General features: G+C 40.6%; 1 protein-coding gene across 1 annotated transcript; it reads right to left on the bottom strand.

Annotated features, from left to right (window-relative positions):
• Nucleotides 1-202: 202 nt before the first annotated feature.
• On the bottom strand, nt 203-26,247 carry SNCG (synuclein gamma). The gene is made up of 5 exons (XM_044299205.1): nt 26,001-26,247; nt 21,182-21,223; nt 15,077-15,204; nt 4,675-4,746; nt 203-587 (listed from the first exon to the last, which is right to left on the bottom strand). The coding sequence occupies exons 1-5, from the start codon at nt 26,119-26,121 to the stop codon at nt 567-569; spliced, it is 384 nt and encodes a 127-aa protein (XP_044155140.1). The 5' UTR covers nt 26,122-26,247; the 3' UTR covers nt 203-566.
• Between the last annotated feature and the right edge of the window lie 1,410 nt (nt 26,248-27,657).

Raw genomic sequence — 27,657 nt, 5'->3', positions numbered from 1 at the left:
TTTTCCGGGCTTAGAGCTGAAAACCCCAGTGACCCGTTCCTAGCAACTTCTGGTCACATCAGTGTTATAACAGATGTGACCACTGAGGCCTGTGAATGACCACAGTGGTCACATGAACATGCCAATTATTGTTTCTGCAGCGACCAATAGAATGCGGGAATTGGGCAGGGGCATAGAGAGACAGATTAATGTTGTTGTTTTTTTTATAATGAGGTACGCATTTGGGTTGTCAGCTCCTAGGATGGACAACCCCTTTAATTCTTGCATATACTTGCTTAATAAAATGATGGGACTGTTTAATGTTGTCATTAAAGATTATATGACTTAGTTGACATTTTAAGTTTTAATCATGAAAACAAGATCCCAAAAGGTTTGCAAACATTTTCACACAACTGCTATGATACTACTTTAAATGAATCAATCTACCAGAAGAAGGCAAATTTGTAAATCTTCATGATAAACAGTGCGATGGATGGTTGGGGATGTTCAGTTGTGGAATCAATGGTTTCCTGCATCGTATTAGCGATAGATCTTCTAAGAGTTTGGCAGCATTTAAGATTAAATGACTAATTCTCTGCATCACCAGCCTGAAAGAAAGAATAAATCCATTTATTATCAGTTATTTCATACATTGTGGCCAAAGTTTTCCCTTATCTTTTTTTATCTATTGTAAATTATTATCTCAGTAAAGACATAAACTTGATGATATGTGCGGCTATAGAGGGTGAGAAACATAGAATCCCAAAAATTACCAAACTCGCTAAAGATGCATTTTGCTTTTATCTTAGTCTGAACCATAGACAATTGCAGTGGTCCTTGTCTCCTTTTCTAGGATACTTTGATGCAATATAAATGGTGAAGGAGTTCTACAATTTAGTTTGTTTATTGATGATCTTACAATAGACATGGGATAAAAAACACTACACTTAAAATGTTTATCACAGGAGAACATAAGTCACCTATCCAAAAGTATGATCGCTATGCTTATAAATACCAAAATGTATAAAAACCAAAGGGGGCCCAGCATGCATGCGGAACCTACACCCCCTGAACTTTATGGTCGCTGTCATGGCACTTAACAGGTTGAACTTATTGTTAGGTTCCCGTCTTCCATAGATCACCTTGACGTGTGGCAGACGGGCTCAAATAATTTTGTGCAAAATGATTTGCCAAGCATCTCTAATTTATAAGCATAGCATTAGCAATATAATATATTTTTTTTACTTTATTTGGTTTGCAGAGAGCTTTTGCATTGTATGTTATGTTCTATGTTGTGTTTTCAGCCATAGCAACGTGCACCTGCGCATTGGGATGTGCTGACTGACCCCCTTTTTTTCTTTGCGTTTGTGCTGGAAGTGTGGCTGACTCTCCTATTTGGTCGTGCACTCCTGGTCGGCCTGTTTGCCTCATAGGCTGATTTTAAATTGAGTATAAAGCTTAGTTTTCTCTGCATGCATGTTGGTACTTGTAGTCCCTGGAAATGGAGGCCATTTTGGCACTGAAAATGATAAAAACTAAAGGGGGCCCAGCATGCATGCGGAACCTACACCCCCTGAACCTCATGGTCACTGTCATGGCACTTAACAGATTGAACTTAGTGTTAGGTTCCCGTCTTACAGAGATCACCTTGACGTGTGGCAGACGGGCTCAAATAATTAGCATTAGCATTAGCAATATAATATATTTTTGTACTTTATTTGGTTTGCAGAGAGCTGTTGCATTGTATGTTATGTTCTATGTTGTGTTTTCAGCCATAGCAACGTGCACCTGCGCATTGGGATGTGCTGACTGACCCCCTTTTTTTCTTTGTAAAAAGTATGATCGCTGGGGTCGCCACCATTGCAAACCCCCACCAATTATGAGAACAGGGTCCCAAGCCCTCTTTCCAGAGAAGTTTGGTGATTGCATTTTACTCGTTTACAAAGAAACTGGTGTTTTTCTGAGGCTACTGAGGCTAAATGACAAGAATTACAGTTATATTGGGAGACTCCTTTTGATAAGGGTCTCAGAAACTCATAGATTAATTGTCACTTTTTAGGAAAAGTTGTCATATTTACAGTTTACTATAAGGTTCTGAGAAGTTAAAGGGGTTGTCCAAGATTTTAATACTGATGTCCTATTCTCTGGATAGGTCATCACTATCTGATTGGTTGGGGTTCTAAAACTGGGACCCACACTGATCAGCTGTTCGAGAAGGCAGGGTGCTCAAAGTAGCACAATGGCCTTCTTTCAGCTTTTTTCTGGGTCAAGTGATGACAGATTCATCGGTCACATGGCCTGGGAGCAGCTGAGCCCCATAGAAGTGAATGGGGCTGAGTGTGATACCAAGCACAGCCGCTATGAAATGTACTGCACTGTGCTTGGTTAGCTGCTCACAGGAGCATCGTTGCCTTCTTAAACAGCTGATCAGTGGGGTCACCGGGGGTGATATACATGCATAGGCATGTATGAGATTTTTACTACCCCTATATACACTGGTGTAACTAGAAAAAGCTTGGCCCAAAAACTATCTTCAAAATGCCTCCATCTGAGCCCACTTCCCTGCAACCCCCTCTTCTGCAGCTAGTCAAGACCACCTATGCTTGCCATACAATCTACCCACCCACTCAGTCATGGAAAAATATGAAAATAAAACGCTTACTAGATCTGAACAGGAGGAGTCGAGAGGTTACTTTACAGTATGCCATTTGGCCCTGTATTCCCCCCTAAAGACCCACTCAGTAGTTATTCTTCCTTTGTACCCACACACAGTAGAATGTCCACTTAGTGCCCCACACAGTAGTTATTCCCAATTAGTGAACATAGTAGTATGACCCCTTAGTGCCCCACACAGTAGTTAATCCTCCCTAATATTTCCAGACAGCAGAATGCTTCCTTAGTGCTGCCAAACAGTAGAATGACCCCTTGGTGCCCCCAAACAGTAGAATGCATTCTTAGTGCTCCCACACAGTAGTTATGCCCCCTTAGTGCCCACACAGTAGTAATTCCCTCTTAGAACAGCTTTCACAGTAGAATACTGCTTAGTGCCCCCTTTACAGAAGTGCTGCCCCCTTAGTGCCCCCCTTACAGTAGTGCTGATCCCTTAGTGCCCAAGCACAATTGAATGCCCCATTAATGCCCAAACACAGTAGAATGACCTCTTACAGTAGTGCTATGTTAGTGCTCTAAAAGTAGTCATGCCCACTTAGTGTCCAATCACAGTGAAATGCCTCCTTAATGCCCCATAGAGTAGTATTACCTCCTTAGTGCTCCCCTTACATTACTGCTGCCCCCCCTAGTGCCCTCTTATAATAGTGCTGCACTTTTAGCTCCCCCTTACAGTAGTACTGTTGCCTTAGTGCCCCCACTCAGTAGTTTTGCCCCCTTAATACCCCTTTACAGTGGTGCTGCCCATGTGGTGTTAATAAAATGTTTTTAAAGACTCGCGTATCCTCTGGTTAGGTCATCAGTATCTGATCGGGTTGGGTCTGACACCTAGGATCACCACCGATCAGCTGTTTGAGAAGGCAGTATCGCTTGCAGTAGTGCCTCGGCCTTCTTGCTGCTTTCCCAGCCAATGACAAAACATTCATCGGTCACATGGCCTAGAAGCAGCTCTGCCCCGTTGAAGAGAGTGGGGCTGAGCTGCAATACCAAGCACAGACACTATACTATGTAAAGCAGTGTTCTTGGTGAGTACAGAGAAGGCCGTGGTGCTCAAAGGAGTGCCGGAGCCTTCTTAAATAGCTGATCAGTGGGGGTCCCGGGTGTCAGACCCCCACCGATCAGGTACTGATGTCTTATTCAGAAAATAGGTCATCAGTATAAAAATCTCAGAAAACTCTTTTAAGCTGACAGCATCCAGAGAATTATTATATATCTATTATCTAAGTTTTCACATTATTCTCTCTAACTTTGTGATTCTTTTAACAAGTAGATCATTTATTGTGAAATAAGTATCACGGTTTATAGTGTTGTACTGTTACGTAAAAGTATGTCATGTATAAATTACGCTGATTCATCTATCACACTTGTAACCACTCAACAGTCAAATATACATAGTATTTTACAAGTATGTGATGAATGCCCTGAGCTGTAACATGAAACATGAGAAACTTACAACTTGAGCACCCCAAGTGGACAGTCTTATAAACTGCAGTTTACAGCTAAAGTGACATTGGGAAAGTTACAAAGTTTGATAGATAAAAAATCTGAAACTGCATTTAAGCTTACCTAAAGACACCGGTGGCCCTATAATGTTTCATTAGTCATAGTCACAGACACTAAATATGTATTCCAATCTGAACATTTATGCCATATCAATAAGATATGCCATAAATATACAATAAGAGCAGCTCTCCGAGGTGGGACCCACATCTATCTCCAGAATGGGTCTACATCTTACACCGCTGTGAATGAACAGGTGGTCGCACATTAGCTTCTATGGAAGTTATGAAAATAGATGTGTAAGCATGCTCAACTAAATAAAGAGAGCTGTGCATGCTCAGTCACCTCATATGAGATACAGCCCTGTGCAAGAGATTGGGAGCTGAGCTGCAGCAACTCAGCCTAGCCACGGCAGATACGTATAATGTATTGTGTGCATGAGACCTAAAATCTGCTACCAATTATGAGTATGTTTAATTGCTTATCAAGATTAATAGGGGGCTCTTTGGGGCACTTGTTCTTTCCTACCTTCTCAGTTTCTTCTGTGGCCTCCACAGCTGGCTCTTCTGCAGCAGCTTCTTCTGGGCGTGCTAAGTCCTCCTATAATTTAAAATCGAAAATTGAAAATGTAATTTCAATTACTCATAACCCTTATTGGTTAAAAACGTATCAACAATGGGATGGGAATACACGAAGCACATCCTAATAATGTCTATATGTCCTAAAAATATGTGTCTTGACCAGAAAACTGTATATTCTCAATTGTATTTGCAAAGGTCAAAATATAGCAGTATCTATTTCTCTATCTATCTAATATATATATATATATATATATACAGACGTGGACAAAATTGTTGGTACCCTTTGGTCAATGAAAGAAAAAGTCACAATGGTCACAGAAATAACTTTAATCTGACAAAAGTAATAATAAATTAAAATTCTATAAATGTTAACCAATGAAAGTCAGACATTGTTTTTCAACCATGCTTCAACAGAATTATGTAAAAAAATAAACTCATGAAACAGGCATGGACAAAAATGATGGTACCCCTAGAAAACACAGAACATAATGTGACCAAAGGGACATGTTAATTCAAGGTGTGTCCACTAATTAGCATCACAGGTGTCTACAACCTTGTAATCAGCCATTGGGCCTATATATATGGCTCCAGGTAATCACTGTGTTGTTTGGTGATATGGTGTGTACCACACTCGACATGGACCAGAGGAAGCAAAGGAAAGAGCTGTCTCAAGAGATCAGAAAGAAAATTATAGACAAGCATGTTAAAGGTAAAGGCTATAAGACCATCTCCAAGCAACTAGATGTTCCTGTGAGTACAGTTGCACATATTATTCATAAGTTTAAGATCCATGGGACTGTAGCCAACCTCCCTGGACGTGGCCGCAGGAGGAAAATTGATGACAAATCTAAGAGACGGATAATCCGAATGGTAACAAAAGAGCCTAGAAAGACTTCTAAAGAGATTCAAGGTGAACTTCATGCTCAAGGAACATCAGTGTCAGATCGCACCATCCGTCGTTGTTTGAGCCAAAGTGGACTACATGGGAGACGACCAAGGAGGACACCATTGTTGAAAACGAATCATAAAAAAGCAAGACTGGAATATGCCAAACTACATGTTGACAAGCCACAAAGCTTCTGGGAGAATGTCCTGTGGACAGATGAGACAAAAATCGAAGTTTTTGCCAAGGCACATCAGCTGTATGTTCACAGACGAAAAAATGAAGCATATCAAGAAAAGAACACTGTCCCTACTGTGAAACATGGAGGAGGCTCTGTTATGTTCTGGGGCTGCTTTGCTGCGTCTGGCACAGGGTGTCTTGAATCTGTGCAGGGTACAATGAAATCTCAAGACTATCAAGGAATTCTAGAGAGAAATGTACTAGCCAGTGTCAGAAAGCTTGGTCTCAGTCGCAGGTCATGGGTCTTGCAACAGGACAATGACCCAAAACACACCGCTAAAAACACCCAAGAATGGCTAAGAGGAAAAAATTGGACTATTCTAAAGTGGCCTTCTATGAGCCCTGACCTCAATCCTATTGAGCATCTTTGGAAGGAGCTGAAACATGCAGTCTGGAAAAGGCACCCTTCAAACCGGACACAACTGGAGCAGTTTGCTCATGAGGAGTGGGCCAAAATACCTGCTGAGAGGTGCAGATGTCTCATTGACAGTTACAGGAAGCGTTTGATTGCAGTGATTGCCTCAAAAGGTTGCGCAACAAAATATTAAGTTAGGGGTACCATCATTTTTGTCCATGCCTGTTTCATGAGTTTATTTTTTTACATAATTCTGTTGAAGCATGGTTGAAAAACAATGTCTGACTTTCATTGGTTAACATTTATAGAATTTTAATTTATTATTACTTTTGTCAGATTAAAGTTATTTCTGTGACCATTGTGACTTTTTCTTTCATTGACCAAAGGGTACCAACAATTTTGTCCACGTCTGTATATATGGTTGATGTGAGAAGTAAATGTCGGCTACGAAGGTGCGCAAGCAAAGGCGGATTGGCCATAGACCTTACAGGGAAAATTCCCGGTGGGCTGATGCCCATGGGGCCACTCAGGCCCTCTTCTCTGCAGCCGGCCAGGTACATAATAAGCTATCAATGGTAATTAACTCTGTGAGAATCAATTACTCATGTACCCTGCTAGCGACATGCTCTCCTGAATTTAACTATGTAAAGCATCTCACCACCTAAGCACTCTGCTCGATATCTTAATCGGAGACAATGGGAAGAGGAGGAGAGAAAATGCGTATGGGCCTCCGAAGCACCTTTACTAATGAAGTTGTTTGGGCTGAAAAGGCTTAAATTTTCAAGGCAGTATTGGAATTGGACCTCCACTGATTGGCAAAGGGTTGCCTTCTCCAATGAGTCACATGTTTTGCTTCATCACAAAGATGGAGATAGGCATGTCCAGTGAGAAACATTAGAGAACATACAACCTGCAAACATTACTGGAACAACACAAGGGGGTGTGACAGCATTATGGTCTGGAGAATGTTTTAGTTTCATTCTCTGGGCCCATTCATCCATATGGAAGGCACTCTCAGCCGATTTGGGTATGAATTGATCCTTGCAGATCACAAACTCCCATAAATGCTGATTGTCTTCCCTGCAAAACAATTCAACATTCACATGGTCATCCAGTTTGACAATCTGTTGTAACTAACACCAACTTTTTGAGGCCTTTTAGAAAAAAAATGGGAAAATTGCTTAAATGGCAATTAAATGTTATAGTAAGACTCAAATTTCTGATTCTAACCTTTCATATGAATCTGGGTGCATATGTTTTTGTTTGTTTGTTTTTTCTTATGAATGTGTCTCAGGCGCAAATTGGTCAAGAACGGTGGGTGGTGCTATTTTATCTGCATAGACCAATTGCGTCCTATTTACTTTGAAGGGTCTGTGCACTATGCTTGGGCAGTCTGTACAGCACACAAATGGAAATTACTGCCATCTAAATCAGGTCTTAGTCTGTATGGATGTGTGTGTGTGTGTATATATATATATATATATATATATATATCAGTTGTCAGATTGTATTTTCTTTAGAATATCAGTTGTAATGAAACTCCCAGGGTAAGTTACATAGACAAAATAATCATATAACAAACATAGCAGCTTTTAAAGGGTTCAACAACTAAGGAGTCTCATCCCCACTGAAAGGTAAGTTACAGTTAGGTTTGGTTCACACTACATGTTTTACCATGGATTGCTACAGATTTGTAATTTGGTATGCACAATATTAATAAGTACAGATTTTTAACATATTTCTCACATAAAAACCGTCCGGCCATAAAAAACATTGCAGTGATTGGATGCACTCACACTACCACTATGTGTGAACTTGGCCTAAGAGAGGCTGTGCATGATGGAAAGCAAGATTTAACAATTGAGTAATTTGCTATCCAGAAATATAGGGGGACATTGTGGCACAAAGGTTATTTTCGCAGCAATCTGCGACTTCTCCCTGCTCACGCCAGTTCTAAAAAAGTAGACGTGGCGTTGGCAGAAAGAGGACAGGCCGGCAGGCGGGTCTCATTCATCATTTTCTACGTCTGTTTTAGACGTAGAAAATGGTCTAAATATAAGCCAGCAAGGAAGGAAGCTGTCTTACATTTATAAGTGGTGCTGGATGCAGCAAAGCTATGTACAGGACGGCGCCTCTTCATAACTTGGGCAGATCCATCGCCAGCTATAGGGGTTATTAAGACTGGTGTCTAAAACACTGATCTTAATAAATGACCCCATAAATGTAAATCACTGAGGGATCAAAGAAGGGAGGAAAAGACAATGGAGACCAAAACAATCGGAGAACTTTCATATCCTAAAAATGGGGGCCACATGGCAGGTTTTGGGCCCTTGTTTGCATCTTTAGTGGACATATGATCACATTGCAATAACCTATTGATTCTTAAATGTAAGATTGATGTTTGGGGTAATTAAATGGCTGAACACCAAAGCATTGAATGACTATAGGGATATAGGATGCTGTAACTGTAATGTAGCGATAGCTGGCTCATACTGTAGATAGGAGATGGAAGTTTATAGGAGATGGAAGGTTATTAGTTCAAAATGTGACTTTTTAACCTTAGGGGCTGCAAATATGTGGGTAAAGATGACCTAGGAAAGACAGCATGACTTGCTATATTTACACCTACAGCAACGTGATGAATAAAGTCATAATTACCATAACTCCTTTAATATGTCAGGCATGCTGATGATTACAGGCTTTCTTTAAATACTACTTATGCATCATGCACTTCTTTTACTCTATACACCCATTTCATCATAACGCTGCACCTCCACATTATTAGGCATAGCTTTCCTCCCATACCTGTTTTTCAAGCACAGACTGGTCTCACCAAGACTTGAAGTTCCCATAAACAGCTAATTAGGATGGAACAGGGCGTTAGCCCATAGGATTTCATCACCACATGTCTTATGATCGTGCGTGAGCAAACTTTATTCCACCTTAAAATGCTAAGATAGATTAGAATAGACTTTGTGGACTGGTGTGTAGATGGGATGTTTCATATGGTTTTCTCTATGGGTGTGCTGTGCACATTAAAATCTATGGGCGAGATTTATCAAACTGATTTAAAGGAAAACTGGCTTAGTTGCCCATAGCAAGATTTCACCTTTCATTTTCCAAAAGAGCTCTGAAAAATGAAGGGGGGATGCTGATTGGTTGTTATTGGCCAGGTTTCCTTTACACCAGTTTGATAAATCCCCCCGACCCACTTATGGGTGCGGAAGGCCTATATAGACTGTTGTAGCAACTGCATGTGCGGGAACACATTATATTCATACAGACTTAAATCCAAATTTGAGCACACGTATATAAATTGAAACTGCATACATTTCTATAGTCAAACATGCCGTGGTGTGAGAGGTGGACCCGAGGGAGTCCGTTGGGATGCAGTGAACCACACAAGAATGAATGCACGGACAGTGAGCTGTGTGAACCAAAAGAACTTTACTAACTCTAGAGGGGAAAACTATATACAATATAATGTACACCGTGATCCAGCAGGAACACACGGAGTGAGGTGTGCTCCGGTGTACTGAAGTGGTGGTACAATCTCTATGGGTTGCTAGCAACCCAATATTGTCCACACTGGGACCCCAGCCGGGAATTCCCTAATTTAGGTACCCTTTAAGGATTTATATTTTGCCTAAATGCCACTAAATACGTCAGGATCTCCTAACCACACACAGAGAACCAAAGCCACTAGGAATCAACACCAAATTTGGGGTCTGTGTACCTGGGATCTCAGCTGAGGGGCACTGTGGCTCATAGAGGCCAAATTCAGAAAAATCCCACACTATACCTCCCAGATGAAAGTAATGCCCACCACCCCACCTCAGCTAGACTCCCTTGAACTCCCACGTGGCTATTTGTAACTCCAGAGCCGGGATGTGGATCCACTTGCTGTCGCAGTAAAGCTTTAACGGCTGCAACGGCGCCAAAACTTGTCCTCATGCTGATTGCAGTGAGGGACCTGAGCTCAGGATTTAAGTCGCATTCAAAGGGCGCACTAACCGAGTGGAAAATGCTTCAGGCTGAGATCTCCAGTGCAGGCCTGAATGGTAGCTTGGTTTTCTTGATGGATAATCCAACACTGGCCTCAGGGCAGGTAGGCCTCTGGTCTCCTCAGCTCCTGATTATAAACAAAGACTACAGATCCTCTTTAGCAGGCAGCAGATATTCAACAATCGTCCCTTACTTGCTGTGGATAAAGCCTTCAATCTCTGGCTGATCACAGGACACCTCGGGTAAACAATTTAGCAGACACATCTGAATCCATTGCTTTCTAACTGCCAAATTTCTGTCCTCCTGCCACTTCCATTCTCCAGCCCCTCTGGCTTTTCCCAGAAAGTTAGGGCATGGCAACAAAATAGCAAAATACAACAAAATAAATAAGAAGCTACTTTAACAGTCCATTTCAATCAGAAAGAAAATCCTGTGCAGCTATAAGATTACTTTTCTTTTTATATTAATTGTCAACATCTCATTAGTCCTAAGGGGGCTGCCCGACTAAGGGCCTGTAGTGGCCAGTCACACAAACTGCATGTTATATCACTCATAGCTTATTCAACGTTGTCACAGATGTATTCAATTGGAGTATAATATGTCTCATCTTGGGGGCCCCAGACGGTGACCCCTCACATCGGTTCCAGCTTAGACATAGAAAGTGTGATGACAAAAACATGTAATGATGATCCATACATGCTCCACACTGACTGCTGCTGCTCTCACTGCCTCTCTCTCTCTCTCTCTTTTTCCGTCTCTGTATATATATATAAAGTTACAGAGGCTCTACTGTCCACAGTTCAGGGGTTGGTGCTCTCTCCAAATGGCAGTACCTATTGCCAATTATATTTATACTATAGAGAAGATAAGACAGTGGAGGGCACTCAGATGACTGGGTATATAGATAATTGTCAATACAGGTATAGTATGGAAGGTTTATTATATAAATTATATAAAATATATATACACAGTACTGGATCTGTCGATTCAGTAATCTTTAAGCATATATATAATAACAGGTAGATTTATTAGCTCAATATAAAATAGTCTGTTGAACTATATATTAACCTGCTTGTACAGGTGATCAGTCTGTACAGAGGTACTCCTCAAAATAAGATAAAATTATGTGCACAATAAAATTGTTAGTGATATGGGTATTGCTGCTTGAATCCTGGATAAGTATTTGCGGACGTATATACTATAAAACAGTCTTACTCCATCAGTTGTGGGTCTCAGGGGAGATTCTGCGTGTACAGTGTCCCGATGTGCAGGCGATGGTCCGGTCCTGGATGGCGTTGGTACGCACGTGGTGTGATGCTCCCTCGGCGTCTCTCTCCGCTGCGGCGTCCTGGGTTCCTGGTTACGCTTCCTGTGTCCCACGTGATGCAGGGGATGGTGTCTCACGTGACTGGAGGATCAGCTGTGTTGCTCCGGTCAGCTGCGTGTTTGCGTCACTGCTTTACAGCCTGTTCGGATGATTAAAAACCGCCAGCTGATAATCATCCGAACAGGCTGTAAAGCAGATCCAGTACTGTGTATATATATTTTATATAATTTATATAATAAACCTTCCATACTATACCTGTATTGACAATTATCTATATACCCAGTCATCTGAGTGCCCTCCATTGTCTTATCTTCTCTCTATATATATATGTATATATAAATAGAGAGAGACAGTAAGGGCAGCAGCCGTCAGTGTCAAGCGTGCCTCCACAGTTAAGTAAACTGCGTTGCTAAGGCACAAAATGGGCCACTTTAGAGAAATGTATGATTTCAGTAATTAAGTATATTGCAAAAATCACAGTATCACTGCCCCTATACATTACACAAAAAAGAATGACAGTTACCATTTAAACACATGCACCCTAAAAAATCTTCTTTGATGTAAAAGTGCTTTACACACAATTTTTACACACAATTAGGGACTATTCAGATGGTCGAATAAACGGGTCCGCATCCGTTTCAATGGGGCCGCAAAAGAGCTGTCCGCATCCGTGGTTCCACTCCACAGAAAGGATAGAGCATGTCCTATTCTTGTCAGCAATCACGGACAAGAATAGGCATTTTATATTATGGTTGCAGCCATTTGCGGTCCGCAAATTGTGAGACCGCACACAGCTAATATCCGGATCCGCAAAACACTATGGTCATGTCAATGCGCCCTTACATGGATAAGAAATGATCATGTATTTTTTTTAGGTGTAGTATACAGATGTGTAACTTTTAGGGTGCTCTGGACCATAAGGCAGCCCAAAAAGGTCCACCTTATCATGTAAGATAGTTATAAATTACATATCATCATTGGGGACCATGTTACAGATTTTTCACTGAGAATCAGGAACATCAGTCCACATCAGTCTGTGTAATTGTTGCCGGTTCCTCTTGTTAGAATACATTTTTAGAATGCATGCTTTGTGGAACCTCAGATGACAGCAACACAGATCATTATTCATTAACAGGAATGTCTTTAAGTTTTGCTCTAAAGGGAGTGGGACATCACAGTTCCTTTTAACTTTATGAAGGTGTTTTACAGATGCTCCAGTCTAAACTAGTGGGCTCAATTTCACCTAGAAGCTGATTCCCCTTAGAATGCTCTCTTATCCAGTCTAAAGCTGTAAGAGGGCTCATATGGGCAGATTCCTGCCCATTAGACCCATTAGTATAATCCTGCTTAGAAGTCTGCAGAGACACTAATTTAAAGGGGCTGTCTTAAACCAGTGATTTCTCAATCTGTAGATCATGAGCTACATGTGCCCTTGATGTGTGTCTCCTACTAGGCCCGTACTGAGAATCTGTAGATTCCTGTTTGGCCACACTGCTGCTGTTCAGCAGCATCACAGACAGCTGTGGGGAGTCTTGAGTGGTGAATATTGTATTTTTTTAAACTCATTTTAGGGAGAAAGTGGTACTGTGTGGGGGATTATAACTACAAGTGGGTTACTATATGTACCAGGGGCACTATAATTACTGGAGCCACTACAGTTGGTATTATACCTTTTGGGGTTCTTTAAAGGGGCATTATAGTGACTCAGAACACTGTAGAGACCATTACACATACTGAGGGCACTACATGAGGGCATTCTACCACTTGGGGTCACTACAGGGGGCCACTAAGACTACTGTGGGCACTACAGGGGGTCATTATAACTACTATGGAAACTAGAGGGGCCCATTAAAACTACTGGGGGTTCTACAGGGAGTCAATAAAAATACTGTGGGAACTGCAGGGGTCATTATAACTAATAGAGTTCATCACACTTACTAGGGGCACTATAGAGGGTTATTATAACTAGGAGGGCATTGTAAGTAATGGAGGTGCTACAAGGGCATTATAATTACTAGGGGAACTATAGGGGGTATTATTACTACTGGAGCACTAAAAGGGGCATTATATCTACTTCTAGTACTAGCGGCGGGATTTTAACTACTAGTGCCACTTTGGGAGCGATTTTACCTACTGGTGGTACTATAGGGGGCCTTATATTGGTGGTGGTATCAGACAGGACATTATAACTACTGGGAACAATATAGGGACATTATAACTACTGGGAACAATATAGGGGCATTATAACTATACACTATATGGGGAATTATAACTACTCAGGGCACTACAGGGGGAATATGGATTTTCAGACATGAAAATATTGAAACATACCCCGTAAATACAGAACCCGCTTATCAGATGCCCACCTGGGTGACTGCATGTGTATGCCTGTCACTAACTATAATCCAGATTTTGAAAGACTAGCAGAGAACTTGCATTTTAGGGGGAGCTTCCAATGAAGGAGTTACATAGTTTACTTTGGCCTGGACTAGAAATTCATCCTGGCTAGGACATGCTTGGTCCTGTATTTCACAACCTTTATATTGCAACAGAATACATTTTTACTTAAAGGGGTTATCCAGGAATGAATAATAACAACATATGCTAAGGATAGGTCATCACTATCACATTTGTTGGGGTCTGAATCCACCCAGAGCACCAGCCGATCTAACATTGATGACCTATTCAGAGGATAGGTCATCAATATTAATTTCCGGATAACCCCATTAAATCTTAAATGCTGGACCTCTGTTGAAATTGTGCTTATTATTTCATATTTTATTCTTATATCAATGTTGTTTATTAATAGAAGTTCCTCAGATATGAGAAACATCTATTAGTTCTTACCTGAGACAGTCTTTTTTAAATCAATTTAACTTACCTTGGCGTCACTATGGAAGTCATGTCTTACAAACACAGAAGGAATGCAATGTGAAACCCATGTTCATTATTAGCATTTGGTAACTAGCACTACAACACTGCCCTCTAGCTGCAGAAAACACACTGTTTTCTCGTACCAGTTGCCTCATTGAACATGATTGCATTTTCTTAATATTTTTGTCTTTTGCCATTAGTGCTTGTCTTTTTAGTAACTATTGGATTATATATAGCATCTATTTAACATAATATTACTTATTACAATATTAGTTATTTTATTAAAGAAATAATACTTTGGATTAACCACTTTACCGAACGTGAAGTCTGAAACATGTCATAACTATATAACTGGCTACCTTTTTTGTGCTCAATTAAATGCAGACCAAGATTAAAATTGATAGACAAAAAATATACTCAGAGGTGAGAAGCCCTTTCTCCCCAATACACACACTTACCATGTGCATTTTATAATACCAGTAACTTTATATATGATAGAGTGGCCTTCTAGGCCCCTTAGGAATTTGGGCAGCTATTACCTCTACACCCTCTTTAGATATGCCCCTGTATATACAATCTATATATAACATTCCATATAGATCCTGTGATTTCTCTTTTACTTAGATGAGTAAATTCACGTAATTCAGCTCCACTCAACAGGTCACCTTTTTTACAATGCCGGCTGAAGTTACGACATTTTCGGCTCCTTCTACAGTCTTTGATGCCACTTGGTTTACACCGGTTACCACTGCTCCACCCACCACACTGGCCTGTTCTTTGGTTTTTTCAGCAACTAAAAATGACAACAAAAGAAATGACAAGTAAATATTTGAACAATGGCTTCCTCCAACACAGCAAGACCTTTCCTTGAAAACCATGTTGTGACTATCAATGATTTCCCTTACTTCATTGCCAACAAAGTCACAAAAATACTTTACCTATTAATAGTTTAAAGGGACCTGGCATTTACTTAGGTTTAATATGTCAGTGGGATATTTAATTTCATTCAAGCATGCAATGTCTACTGCTGTCTAATTGCCTATTTATAACAGGATATGTCAGATGTGTATCTATGGAGGAAGCACTGGATGGTCTCATTCCTTACCTATGAGCAGCTGAAAGGTCACCGTGCCCTTGAAAAAGAGGTTTTAGGTTCTTCAGTCTGCTATGTAGTGTCTAGTAGGGCTGTCTCAACATAGTCTATGTTCCTATGGCAAATAGTGTTGAGCACATCGAAGTTAACAAAGTGGACTTCGATCCGAATTTCAGAAAAAAATGTGATTCGTCTCGGAGACTAATTTCCTCAAGCTTCATGGTAACAAATCATTTTTTCCTGAAATGGCTGTAAAAAAAAAAAGCAAACATAATCACCTCATCCATTTGATTGCAGAGAGGTCATCGCGGCCATCTTGATGACATCACCGCGTCCACCCAGCGCGGAGATTTGGTGTGCTTTCTTCAATCAATATGGCCGCAGTGGCCTCCCTGTGATCAAATGGATGAGGTAAGTATCTATGTTTTTTGTTAACCTCTGATTATCCCGTGAAAGACCTCAAAGTGACTGTCAGATCACCATTGAGCAAGGCATCCGATGGGTTCAATGATAGGGGATGGTGTGATCGCCATTCCTTGTCATTGCTCCCGCTACATACAGTGGAATGCGATTTGTGATGAAGTTATTCATAAGGAATCGGATTTCTTCTCTAAAGCCTCATGCACACGAAAATGTGCCTGCCCTGCACGTGCTGCGGACAGCAGTTTGCGGGTCTGCGATCTGCACAACTTTTTTGCAGTGTGGAGGCATGAACAGAAAACTCACGGGAACACTCTATAGGGCTTCTGTGGGCTTCCGATTCAACACCCTATCATCCAGATTGCGGAGCCATTCAAGTGAATGGGTCCGCATCCGAGATACGGTGCACACATGGCCAGTGGCCATATATTGCAGACCCACTGTTTGTGGGCTGCAATATGGGCACAGCCCTGTGCATGAGGACTATGTTCGACGAAGCAGCAGAATCAAATTTTTGAAAACTTTGCTCATCTCTAATGGCAAACTACACATGTTTTCCTATAGTATTAAAAAAAAATTGTCATAGGGATAATGACAATCATTAAAATAAGAAGACAAAAGTGCTCTCACAGAGGGCCTCCTTGCTGCTGAATGTCTATGAGTCTGTCTCAAGTCAGTCTTCAGTAGCGAGGGGAACTCTGTGGGGGAGATTTATCAAAACTGGTATAAAAAAAGACTAGCTTAGTTGCCCATAGCAACTAAGGGAATCAACATAATCAACATAAAGGGAATCAGCAAGGTAAAAGAGGAGAGAATATTTAAAAGAAGAAAAACTGCTACAAGAGGACATTGTTTTAAATTAGAGGGGCAAAGGTTTAAAAGTAATATAAGGAAGTATTACTTTACTGAGAGAGTAGTGGATGCATGGAATAGCCTTCCTGCAGAAGTGGTAGCTGCAAATACAGTGAAGGAGTTTAAGCATGCATGGGATAGGCATAAGGCCATCCTTCATATAAGATAGGGCCAGGGGCTATTCATAGTATTCAGTATATTGGGCAGACTAGATGGGCCAAATGGTTCTTATCTGCAGACACATTCTAGGTTTCTATAGCAACCAATCAGATTCCAACTTTCATTTTTCACAGTCCCTTTGGAAAATGAAAGGTGGAATCTGATTAGTTGCTATGGGCAACTAAGTCAGTTTTCCTTTTCAGCAGTTTTGGTAAATCTCCCCCTGTGTGCATGCTTTTTTTTATCTCATTTTACTGATCAGCGGGGGTCTCTGCACTCTAACTCCCACTGATCAAAACCTTTGACATGTCACTATGACACACAAAAAGATTTTTAAAAGTAAAGTCAGTGTTGGTCAATCAGGTGTATGCAATATTCAACCATCTTTCCATCAAGAAGAATTAGGTTCAGAATATTAGCGATATAAGACTCCTTTAAGTCAGTAGCCCTAAATGGATGGCAAATATTGTCCAAATGTATAAAAAATAATTATTAAGTATGAAGAATAAATTATATAGTTCCCCAGCTGCTAGGATCAGGATTAATGATACGATCACAGAGAGCTTCACCCTAGGAAGAGGCACCCGCCAGGGCTGTCCTCTCTCCCCCCTTCTTTTTAATATTTATATTGAACCCTTAGCAGCCAGTATAAGGCAGGATTTGCAGGTGGCCGGCTTTGGTATAATGGGGAAACATGACCGTGTATCTCTCTATGCAGATGACATCTTGGTCTTTCTTCAGCAAACAGAAACTACTCTCCCTCGTATAATGGATTTGGTTGGCTTTTTTTCTGCCCCGTCTGGTCTGGAGATCAATTGGGAGAAGACTGTTCTCCTCCCTATAGACGAGCTGCGAGGTGACTGGGATAACCAGCTAACAGTCTCTGAATCAATAAAGTACCTGGGGATTTCAGTTTCTGCCAAACCTCAGGAATATCTACAACTTAACTTGATTCCCCTGCTGATTAAGCTGAGGGCTAAAATCAAGATATGGCAAAAAATTCTGCACACAAGAGCTGATAGAATTTCTTTAATAAAAATGGTAGTACTGCCCCAGGTTCTTTATGTCCTGCGCAACTCGCCTGTATGGATCGCAGATAAGCATTTTAGACTAATTGAGCGGATGCTTAACGACCTACTATGGGGGAGGAAGCGTGTTAGATTGAAGGCGCTCTATTTCTCTATGCCTTATAATCAGGGAGGCCTTAACCTCCCTTATTTTAGGGGTTACTTTATGGCCTCTCAACTCTGCCTTTTTAGTGACTGGGAAAATAGCCATTTCTGCAATAAAGTGGTGAAAGACTCAGGCTTTACGGATTTCTTTACTGTATTGGAGTCCGACTATCTATTAAATATACAGACCGGGTATACACTTTTTTGCAGAATGGCTATAAAGACCTGGCGGGTCATTAGGAGTTGGTGTGGAGTTAAGGCATCACTTATTTGCACCCCATTGTGGCATAATCCAAAGCTAGTGAATTTAAGCGATCTGAATTGTTGTCAGTATTGGAGGACTAAGAAGGTTCAGTATTTACATCAGGTGGTTAGTGGTGGACAAATTTTGTCCTCGATGGAAATAGGGCACAGAGCAAATTTGGGTGAGGTGGCCTGGTACGCATATTTCCAGTTGAGGTCTGCACTTTCTAGCACTCTGAATAGTCATCTTCTCCTTATGGATACTCCTGAATTCCTACACGATTTTATTATTAAGAAAGCTGCCACGAAAATCAAAATATCACATTGTTATAGACACTTAATGAAACACTTTTTTCAGGGTCTTCTTTCTCCAGGACAGAAGTCCTGGTCTTTGTTACTTTCAGAGGTGGGTCCCCCAGATTGGGAGAATATAGGGGATAGTTTAAAATATGTTTCACATAATTTTAATCACACTGTTGTACAATTTAACATTTTGCACAAAATATATGTGACACCTCTGTGGCTATATAGAAGAGGACTTAGAGCCTCCTCTGATTGCCCACGTTGTGGCGACTCCGAGGCAGACCACTTACACCTGTTTTGGGATTGCCCAATGGTGGGTAGTTACTGGAGTTCGGTCCAGACCACCTTGGCTTGTAAACTTAACATTGTTGTTCCTCTGTCTCCCAGGATATGGGTCTTGGGAGACCTATTGGAGGTTAATTATCAGCCCATAAAACGTCAATTATTGATCAAGGTTATGTTCCTGGCTAGGCTTCTTGTCGCTAGACTATGGTTTAGCTCCTCCGCTCCAGACTGCAGCAACTGGCTGGCTCTGGTCGAGAAAGTGAAAAGCTATGAGAAGATTCTGTACAAACAAAGAGGATCTTATCTAAAATGGGGTAAACTGTGGGAAGAGTGGGACATGGTTTAATTAATTTGGAATTTTCCTTTTTTTTATTATATACCTCTCTTTTTTTTTTTTTTTTTTTTTTTTTTTTATTATTTATTTATTTATTTATTTTTTCTATTTTTTTTTTTTTTTTTTTTTTTTTTTTCCTGCAAGGTTGGGAGGGGGGGGGGGGGATAGGTGGGGTGGGTTGGGGATGATTTCAGAATTTATAATATTATAAATATTATGCGGATATGTATTTTTGCATTATAAATAAAATATGGAAATGTAAAAAAAAAAGTATGAAGAATAAAAATATTTGGCATGCAGCTGATCTGCAGACCTGCGTCTCCATTGAAATCAACTATAGGTAAGTTAGGAGAGAAACAAATAGAATGAACTATGATTGTTGGATGAGACCAGTGTTCTCTCTAAGCTTCGCGCTCTGGAAAGGAGAGGGTTAAAACAACATACTAACGTGGATTAACAAGCGTAATAACAGCTCTACCCGCTACACAATTTGGAATTCTTAATTCTTTCAATCCCCACGAACACAGCTTAGAGCAGAGGTGTCCAACCCATGGCATGTGGGTCGCATGGAGCCCAGGATGACTATGAATGTGGCCCAACACAAAAACATAAACTTACTTAGAACCAGGGCCATTTTAAGCACTGGGTTCTAGCACTCATTACTACAGACTTAGAGGATGAGAGGCCTAGAGCAGTGTTCCCCAACTCCAGCCCTCGGGGCCCACCTTCCGGTCATGTTTTCAGGATTTCCTTAGTATTGAGCAGGTGATACAATTAGTGTTGATGCATCAGGACTTACCTCAGGCATTCATTCTGTGGGATATTCTCAAATCATGACCGGTAGGTGGGCCCTGAGGAATGGATTTGGGGAACACTGGTCTAGAGGGTGGTGAGTATGCGCTAAACTCACCACTCCATGGTCCCATTCTGCAGGTGCCAGAAGTGCCTAGGTCCTGATAGCATACAGCATCAGAACATAGTGCGCATAGGCAGGAACTATGAACTGAAACTGTGTGCGATGTCAGGATGTAGTGCAGCGCTGGCACCAGAACACAGTGCTGCACTGCAGGAAGAGCTAGAGTGGTGGCTGAGATGCCTGCTGAAGCAATGGAGAAGTGATTTTTTTGTTTTACTTGTCTGAGGTCTGCAACATGAATTTGGGGCATGATCTGGGCCCAACCCAGGAATGAATGAATTTGATGCTGACCTGGGGTCTGTATTAATTTTTGGAGCAGATATGGAGTCTGCATGAATTTGGGGGTTGATCTGGGGTTTGATGTATGGAGAACTGGTTGCAGCAGGCTGCAGAACACCCCATGCATCCAAAATGAAGATCAGCAGAAGTCAGAACACCCTATCCATTCACATTGAACCTGTATTTAACACAGAGGCCTGTGATGAGGTACAGGCCGTGTTAATATACAGATGTAAATGGATGGTAGAATCTTCATTTTTTTGGGTGCTTGGTGTCCTGCAGAAGAACACCATAAATTCTACAAAATAAAGATCAGCGGCCACAGAAGATAGAATACACCACCCATTTACATCCTGTATCAATACAGTACGTATCTCCTGCAAGTTGCTGGACTACAGGTAAGGCCTGAAGCAGCATATAGGAAGAACTGAAGTGACTGCATAGGGTTTCTGAGACCATAGAAACACAATGGACTGCATAAGAGCTGTCTTCACAAAATAGTAGAATTTTAATCAAGACTAATTACAAAGATACTTTACTTTTTTATTATAGATACACTGGAGTATTAAGAAAAACTTGTTGCAAACATGAACATATCCTTTAATATACTCTTCTGTATAACTTGACCACGGCAATAAACCTTGAAACAAATACCTGATCAGATACATTTCTTCTATGAAAGGTTTGTGACTTTGCTTATGTTATTTGACCTACCTGTGTTGACACTTTGAACCACACCCTCCTTAGTTTTGGATCCTATGAAACAAAATTGAGATAATGTATTACACAGGTATGCAAGACTTAGATTTCTGGTTTCTAAAATAATTTAGACTCTACATAACTGAAGGCAAGAGCAAAAATTCATAAAGATGTGAAATACTATACTGTGAGTTTCTGTAATCAAAGTTAATCATTTACTCCTAGCCTAGTGTTTACATTCACAATGTAGTGGGAAGCTGGAAAAAAAACTGGGGGAAAACGCAATTCTGCCCTAGTTTTATGGGTTTTGTTTTTAAGGTTTTATCCCATTTGGATTTTTTTCCAGCTTCCCACTACATTGGTAAAACTGACCTGTTAACTGAATTTTTTGGGTTAGTACATTTACAAAGATATCAAATGTATATAGTTTTTGTTGCATTTTAAAATGCTGATAAAAATATAAACTTAGGAAAAATATGTATATTTTTTTATCACCTTGTTCTGACCCATGATATAAAAATATTGTTTAATTTTATTTAAATTATGGGAAAAGGGGGTGATTTGAAGTTTTACTTTTTTTTTTTAACTTTACTCTTTTTAAACTTTGTTATGTCACACTAGGTGACTGGGTTATTATTAATAGATTGCTTTTCCCTTACATTGCAATGAATTGCAATTTATTACAGATTCGCTCCATAGGAACTACAGCTGCAAAGCCTCGTTTTTTCAGGGAGAACAGGGCTTTTACATACAACCAAGCATTTCATTCAGGCCCGGGAAATTCAACACTCCCAGGGTAAGCGGCCTCAGATGATGTGGTCACAATTGACCACAGCATCTAAGGAATTAAATTTCTGCGATCTGCATTATAGCTGTTTGCAGACATTAGCCATGGGTGTTTACTGCTTAGAAGAGCAGAAACTATGCTTACAAGTGGGCATGATCTTTAAAGACCCAACCTCAGTCAGGGAAGTGTTACTTTAAAAAGTAGTCCAAAAATTATCACTATTTGCTGCCAGATGCATTCTTCTCTGTCTTCTGAACTGTAGAATGATGGCTCCCATTTTGAGCTATTTGTGTTGGACGAATCCCCAAAGTTTCAGATTTGCCGAAATTGGAATGTTTTGGGAAAGTTGCACTAATCAATTTGCTCATCTCTCTTTGTGTGTCTCCTTGCAGGCTCTCCCAAGTGGATAAGGCCCTAATCTAAGGGACATCCTGAGGAATGGCAACCAAAATCAGGAACCTGAAGCAGCACTACTGGTTATTTTGCAAAGTGCAACCATTAAAATATAATGCTATAGAACGCCCTTTATTGCAGTGTTTCAGTGGAGGAATTAAAATGGCCACTGTCATATTCCTCAATAAGGAATCCGTCCTAATTACATAGCAGGATGGCCTACATCACAATGCACAGAGCAGGGGCCCTACCTTAACCCCTCTCCCTTCTCTGCCTACACAGCTCTGACCACAGCTGAGACAAGGACTCCTCTGTCTCTGTCTACCTCTGAACGGAGATCACTTCATATACACAGACTGAAGTGTTTTCAGCTTCCCCACAGTAGTGTGTCTGGTCCTTTATTCCTATACTTCAGCGTGTGTCTATAGGGTGAGCTCTTTCTGAGGCACACCGACCCAGCTGATCCCTTATCTCAGCTGTGATCTGTACATAATATAGTGCTTCACAGTGCTGACGCAGGCAGAGAAGGGAGCCATTATGAATAATTAAAAGCATTTAGGAATGTTTCTATAGTAATTTCAAGCCTTTTTGTTTGTTTCCAGGAGAACCTCTTTAATCCCTGTTATAATAGAGGTATCAGAGTACAGAGAGCTTGGACCATGGAGTACTGGATGAATGATTTTATTTTTCATCATAAGAGCGACTTGCCTTGTGTCTGTCGCATATGTTATAAAGAAATGGCACCAGGATTCTATATGAGAAGAAGGTAATTTTGATGCTCTGGACAATGTTCTGGGAAATCTTGTTGATTGCTACTTTGACATGTACACCTACCTAATCATTGTTACAGACCACGTATCATGGTAATAGTATCCCTTATGTCAGTGGAATCTTCTACCAGGATAATATGCCAAACCATACTGGAAATGGTTTGAGGAACATGACAAAGAGTTCCAGATATTGACTTGGCATCCAAATTCTTCAGGTCTTAACCCAAATAAGCACTTTGGGTTCTACTGGAAAAAAACTGGTCCAAATTCCAATCTATAGAATCCAGACCTTGCAGGCTACAGGGTGTAAGGGTTTTCTGCTAGCATATTGGTGTTAGATATATGACACCTTCAGAGGTCTCAAAGGTCAGAGCAGCATGGCAGCAGGAATAGAAGCTACATAACATCAGGCAGGTGGTTTTAATGTTATGGCTGATTTGGTGTATATTTCCATCATTATTATAATACTGGAAATCACCCAATTACCCTATGATTATCTAATTGCAGCATCAGGTCATGTCACAGGTGGAACAGAATTCTGAATATTGGAGTATATATGTCCTCATTTCTGCTGGTCCAGCCCTGTACTACTTTACTTTCTCAGGGAATGGAGATTTCCTGTAGGTGTGGGGATAATTGGCTTGTAGAGGCATGGTAGCCGCACCCAATTCTCTGCGGCTTTCTCTGATGAATGGACATGATGACGCCAGAGCTGGCTTGTCCTATCTTGCAGCAATATCTCAGGAGGTTTCAGATAGATTGATTCTGACTTCTATGGAGAAGATAAATCAACTAAACGGAAAGTTACAAATCCAGACTCTTAGGCTGGATTCCCTTCTGCTGGTAACATGACAGCTTTATAGTCTATGTATATTTATGTGTATTTGTATGGTATCTTCTGAATATATACACAGAGATAGTACTGTACATACTGTTGAGCTACAGCCTAGAAGAACTGTAGACTGCTGCTGTCACTCAATAGTTTACCCATTCAAGGTAATTTGTAGCCCCGTCCCAGAATTAAATGACATCTAATATCTATCAATTTAATATGGATAAAGAGCTGATATTATCCTGATAGATAAATGGAATATGTTAAAGTGACAGTACGACGCTAGAGGCCCAATGACTTAGCTCTTCTAGTATTACCCTTGTAAGCCACAAGAGGCCTTGTGATGTTACTGACAATGCAGCTATATGTATTCCAGAAGTTTAGGATTAAGTCTCAATACACAATACTCCAGTAATCAATTTATTAATGCAGTATGCAATATATGTATATTCTTTTATTTTTTACATTTAAGTGTTTCTCCCAAAACTGGATAGTAAGTGATTGACATAGATATTGGATGGATGTGGATGGATGGTTAGTGGGATAGACAGATTTACAGACAGATATGAGATAGATAAAGAGACAGATAGATAGATAGAGAGATAGATAAAATGATGATAGATAGATAGCAAAAATCTGGCAGCACAAAATTAAAACAAGCAAAAAAAGGGTGCACGCCTCAGGGGGCTAGACTATTGCCCAGTATACAAAATAGGAAAAAGGCAGTGGAGTGCTGCCTTTTTTTCTATGATAGATAGCTATATAAGTAGATTGATATATAGACAGGCAGATATGATATATAGGTAGGTAGATTAGATATATATCTAATATCTAAGTAGATTGATATATAGATAGGAGATAGATAGATATGAGATACGGTACATTTTGTTAAATACCCAAGAGTGCTGAGATGCATATATGGATGTAAGACAATTATGCAGAAGGTCAGATCTCAATAGCCATTTCTCTGCAGTGTATCTGTCACACCCGGCTCAGCCCTCCCCAGGCATTTGTCCTTTTTGCCCCACCCAACAGTACAAACCAGTTTAAGTCCTTAAATGTCAGAGAATCATTGAGGACAAAAATGCTCACAATATCATTCAATAATAACTTTCTTAGGTTTATCATATCATAGATCATCTTTCCCATTGCTAGTCATGCCAAATCCATGTGATGTATTTCCGGTATAGCTATTTCCTATTGCTCCCATAGCACCAACATAAAGGATGTAGTAAAACTGAGTCTGTTACTTGTTAGCTGGTTTTTCTATAGAATAGTATGTACTAGAACCAGTAGAAAACCCCAGCTATAGATCACCTTTCATTTCAAATAAGGCAAAATCTAAAACGTCACAATACATGACAAACTCTTGTACATTTGTGAGAATATTTCAATTTTATGGGGGTGAAATGGTCACCCCATTTGTGACCAGAGGTCAGCACTTTAGACAGCTCACACATAAATGAATGGAGGATAACTGTACACTGAATAAGCCATGGGGCATCCTAACTGAATGATATGGCCCTCTGCAGCAGGATGAAACTGACATCAAAATCTGCAGTCCGCATGGCACACAGAGGGTGGGTATGATCCTGATGTGTTCATCTTCTGCAGATTTATTTCATAACTCATATGCTCAAACACATAATATTTGTTTTAATTAGGATTTCCGTCTCCTGACCTGGATCAAAGATATGCCTCACCAATGACAAACTCAGTGCAGGTTCATATCTCTCTTCTATACATTTTCTAATAGGCATAGAGATGGTTCTCTGATGCAGTGAACATATTCCGTCATAATTTTATCAAATGTGCTGAACTAAAAGAAAAGAAATGCAGGAGAACCTTGAGTAATATTCCACAGTGATAGGGCTAGGTCTCAATAATCATTTGGACAATTGAATCACTGAAATGTACCAGTACTTTAACAACTAATGGGTTGGGCAGGGCAGGGCTGAGCCATTATTAAAGTCAAGGTCATTACTGTATGAAAGGACATTGACACACAACATTTAGACCTTCATGATCATCTACCTAACTTGCATCACTCACCTACATACATGACCCCCTCTTTGGTCTTCTCTGCAGCCTCTGTCACACCCTGCTTGGTTTTCTCTGCAGCTGCCACCACACCTTCCTTAGCCATAGAGAAGCCTTTCTTGAAGACATCCATGCTGCCTTTATAAATATAGCAAAGTTTAAGGGACTCCTTAGCTTGACCTGAGTCCTAGTGGAGATGTGTTGGTCCTCGGTACAGTGGTGGCAGTGTGATAGTTTTCAGATCTTTCTCCAGCTTCTTATCAAATGGCTGCACTGCAGTCTGGCCAATGACCAGGAGTATCCAGCTCTAAAATATTAATAATGTTAAGAGCTAGGTGGGACAGGGGGCTAGAGAGGAGGAGCTATAGGTTGAAAAATGGTGGGGAGGAGGGAGAGGGAGAAATGCAAAGGACCACTGGATGAGTTCCAGCTACTTCTAAATCTAGAGAATTGCTGGGCTGCAGTGTGATGCTCTCCTTCAAGGACAAGCTGCAGATGCAGGGAAAGATGTTGTACAAGCGTGATCTGCGCTTCCTAGATGTAACCCTTTCTAGTTATTAACAGATGCATGCAGGATGGAAAGAATTAGGAAAATATCATAGCTTTCAATATTACACCATTATTTCAAGATATAGCATGGCATATACAGACTGAGTAGAATGAATGAATGAGGCAAAGTTATAGGCCGTCTGTATCTAATATCCCAATATATTACTCCTTGTTGCCTGACAGTACTTAGCAGATAATTCAGTAAGTAAAGTAAGATGTGTTATACAGAAGGTAAATGCAGAACACATCCAGAGCATTTTGTTTCAGTATGGCAACACGTTATATTCTGTATATGATGTATATAAAGGTTGTTGATATGATGAGTTGACACATATTGTATATCATTATCCATCAGTATTATTATATACCATCTTCATATAGGACGCCTTGAATTTGCATACTTTGGATAAAATTGCCACGTCAGATGCAGTTTGCTGCAGAGTGATGTCACGTTTGCACGCTGGGAGAGAGCTGATAGTCCCTGTGGGCAGTGAAGCAATGTCTAATGGACACTAAAAGCTTACTGCTTTAAATGATTGCCTGGCAATGCAGTGTGTGTTTTATCTCTCCTCCCTGCAAGCAACATGCACACCCCCTCCAGAATAATGTATGATCGCATCCTATATGAAATGCTACATAGGCCTGGTTAAATAACGGTTGTTCTCACCAATATCAGCTATGTTGTAGTGTTAAGCGATTGTGTGGGGGTAGCCAAAATGCTTCCAATTTCCTGAATAAAAATTTTGTTTCATATTTAAAATAAATCAAAATGGGGCTCCGTTAAGTATGGTGTTTCATGCACATGAAGAAAAAGGTAGAATGACCTTCTGAGCATTGTTCACTTCATTAACCTTCACCCAGGAGGTACAGAAGTTGTGTTGCATGGACTAAAAGGTACTGGTTGAGCTGGCTTAGACCTCATTCACATCTTTATTTGTGGACTCAGCAGGCTGTTTTGGCACAGAGGAGCCTGCTTGATTTCATGGATTCGGTGCTGCCAGTTAATCTACTCTACCACCGGATCCCCATTGCTGCATGCAACAGCTTTCTCCCGGCTGAAACCTGCCAGATCACAGCCGGACCTCATTGCAGTCAGCGGCGGTCCGAAGGTGAAGTAGCG

Source organism: Bufo gargarizans, chromosome 6, assembly GCF_014858855.1.
Source record: "Bufo gargarizans isolate SCDJY-AF-19 chromosome 6, ASM1485885v1, whole genome shotgun sequence".
In the NCBI taxonomy this organism is placed as follows: Eukaryota; Metazoa; Chordata; class Amphibia; order Anura; family Bufonidae; genus Bufo; species Bufo gargarizans.
This window is presented reverse-complemented; position numbering and strand designations above follow the sequence as displayed.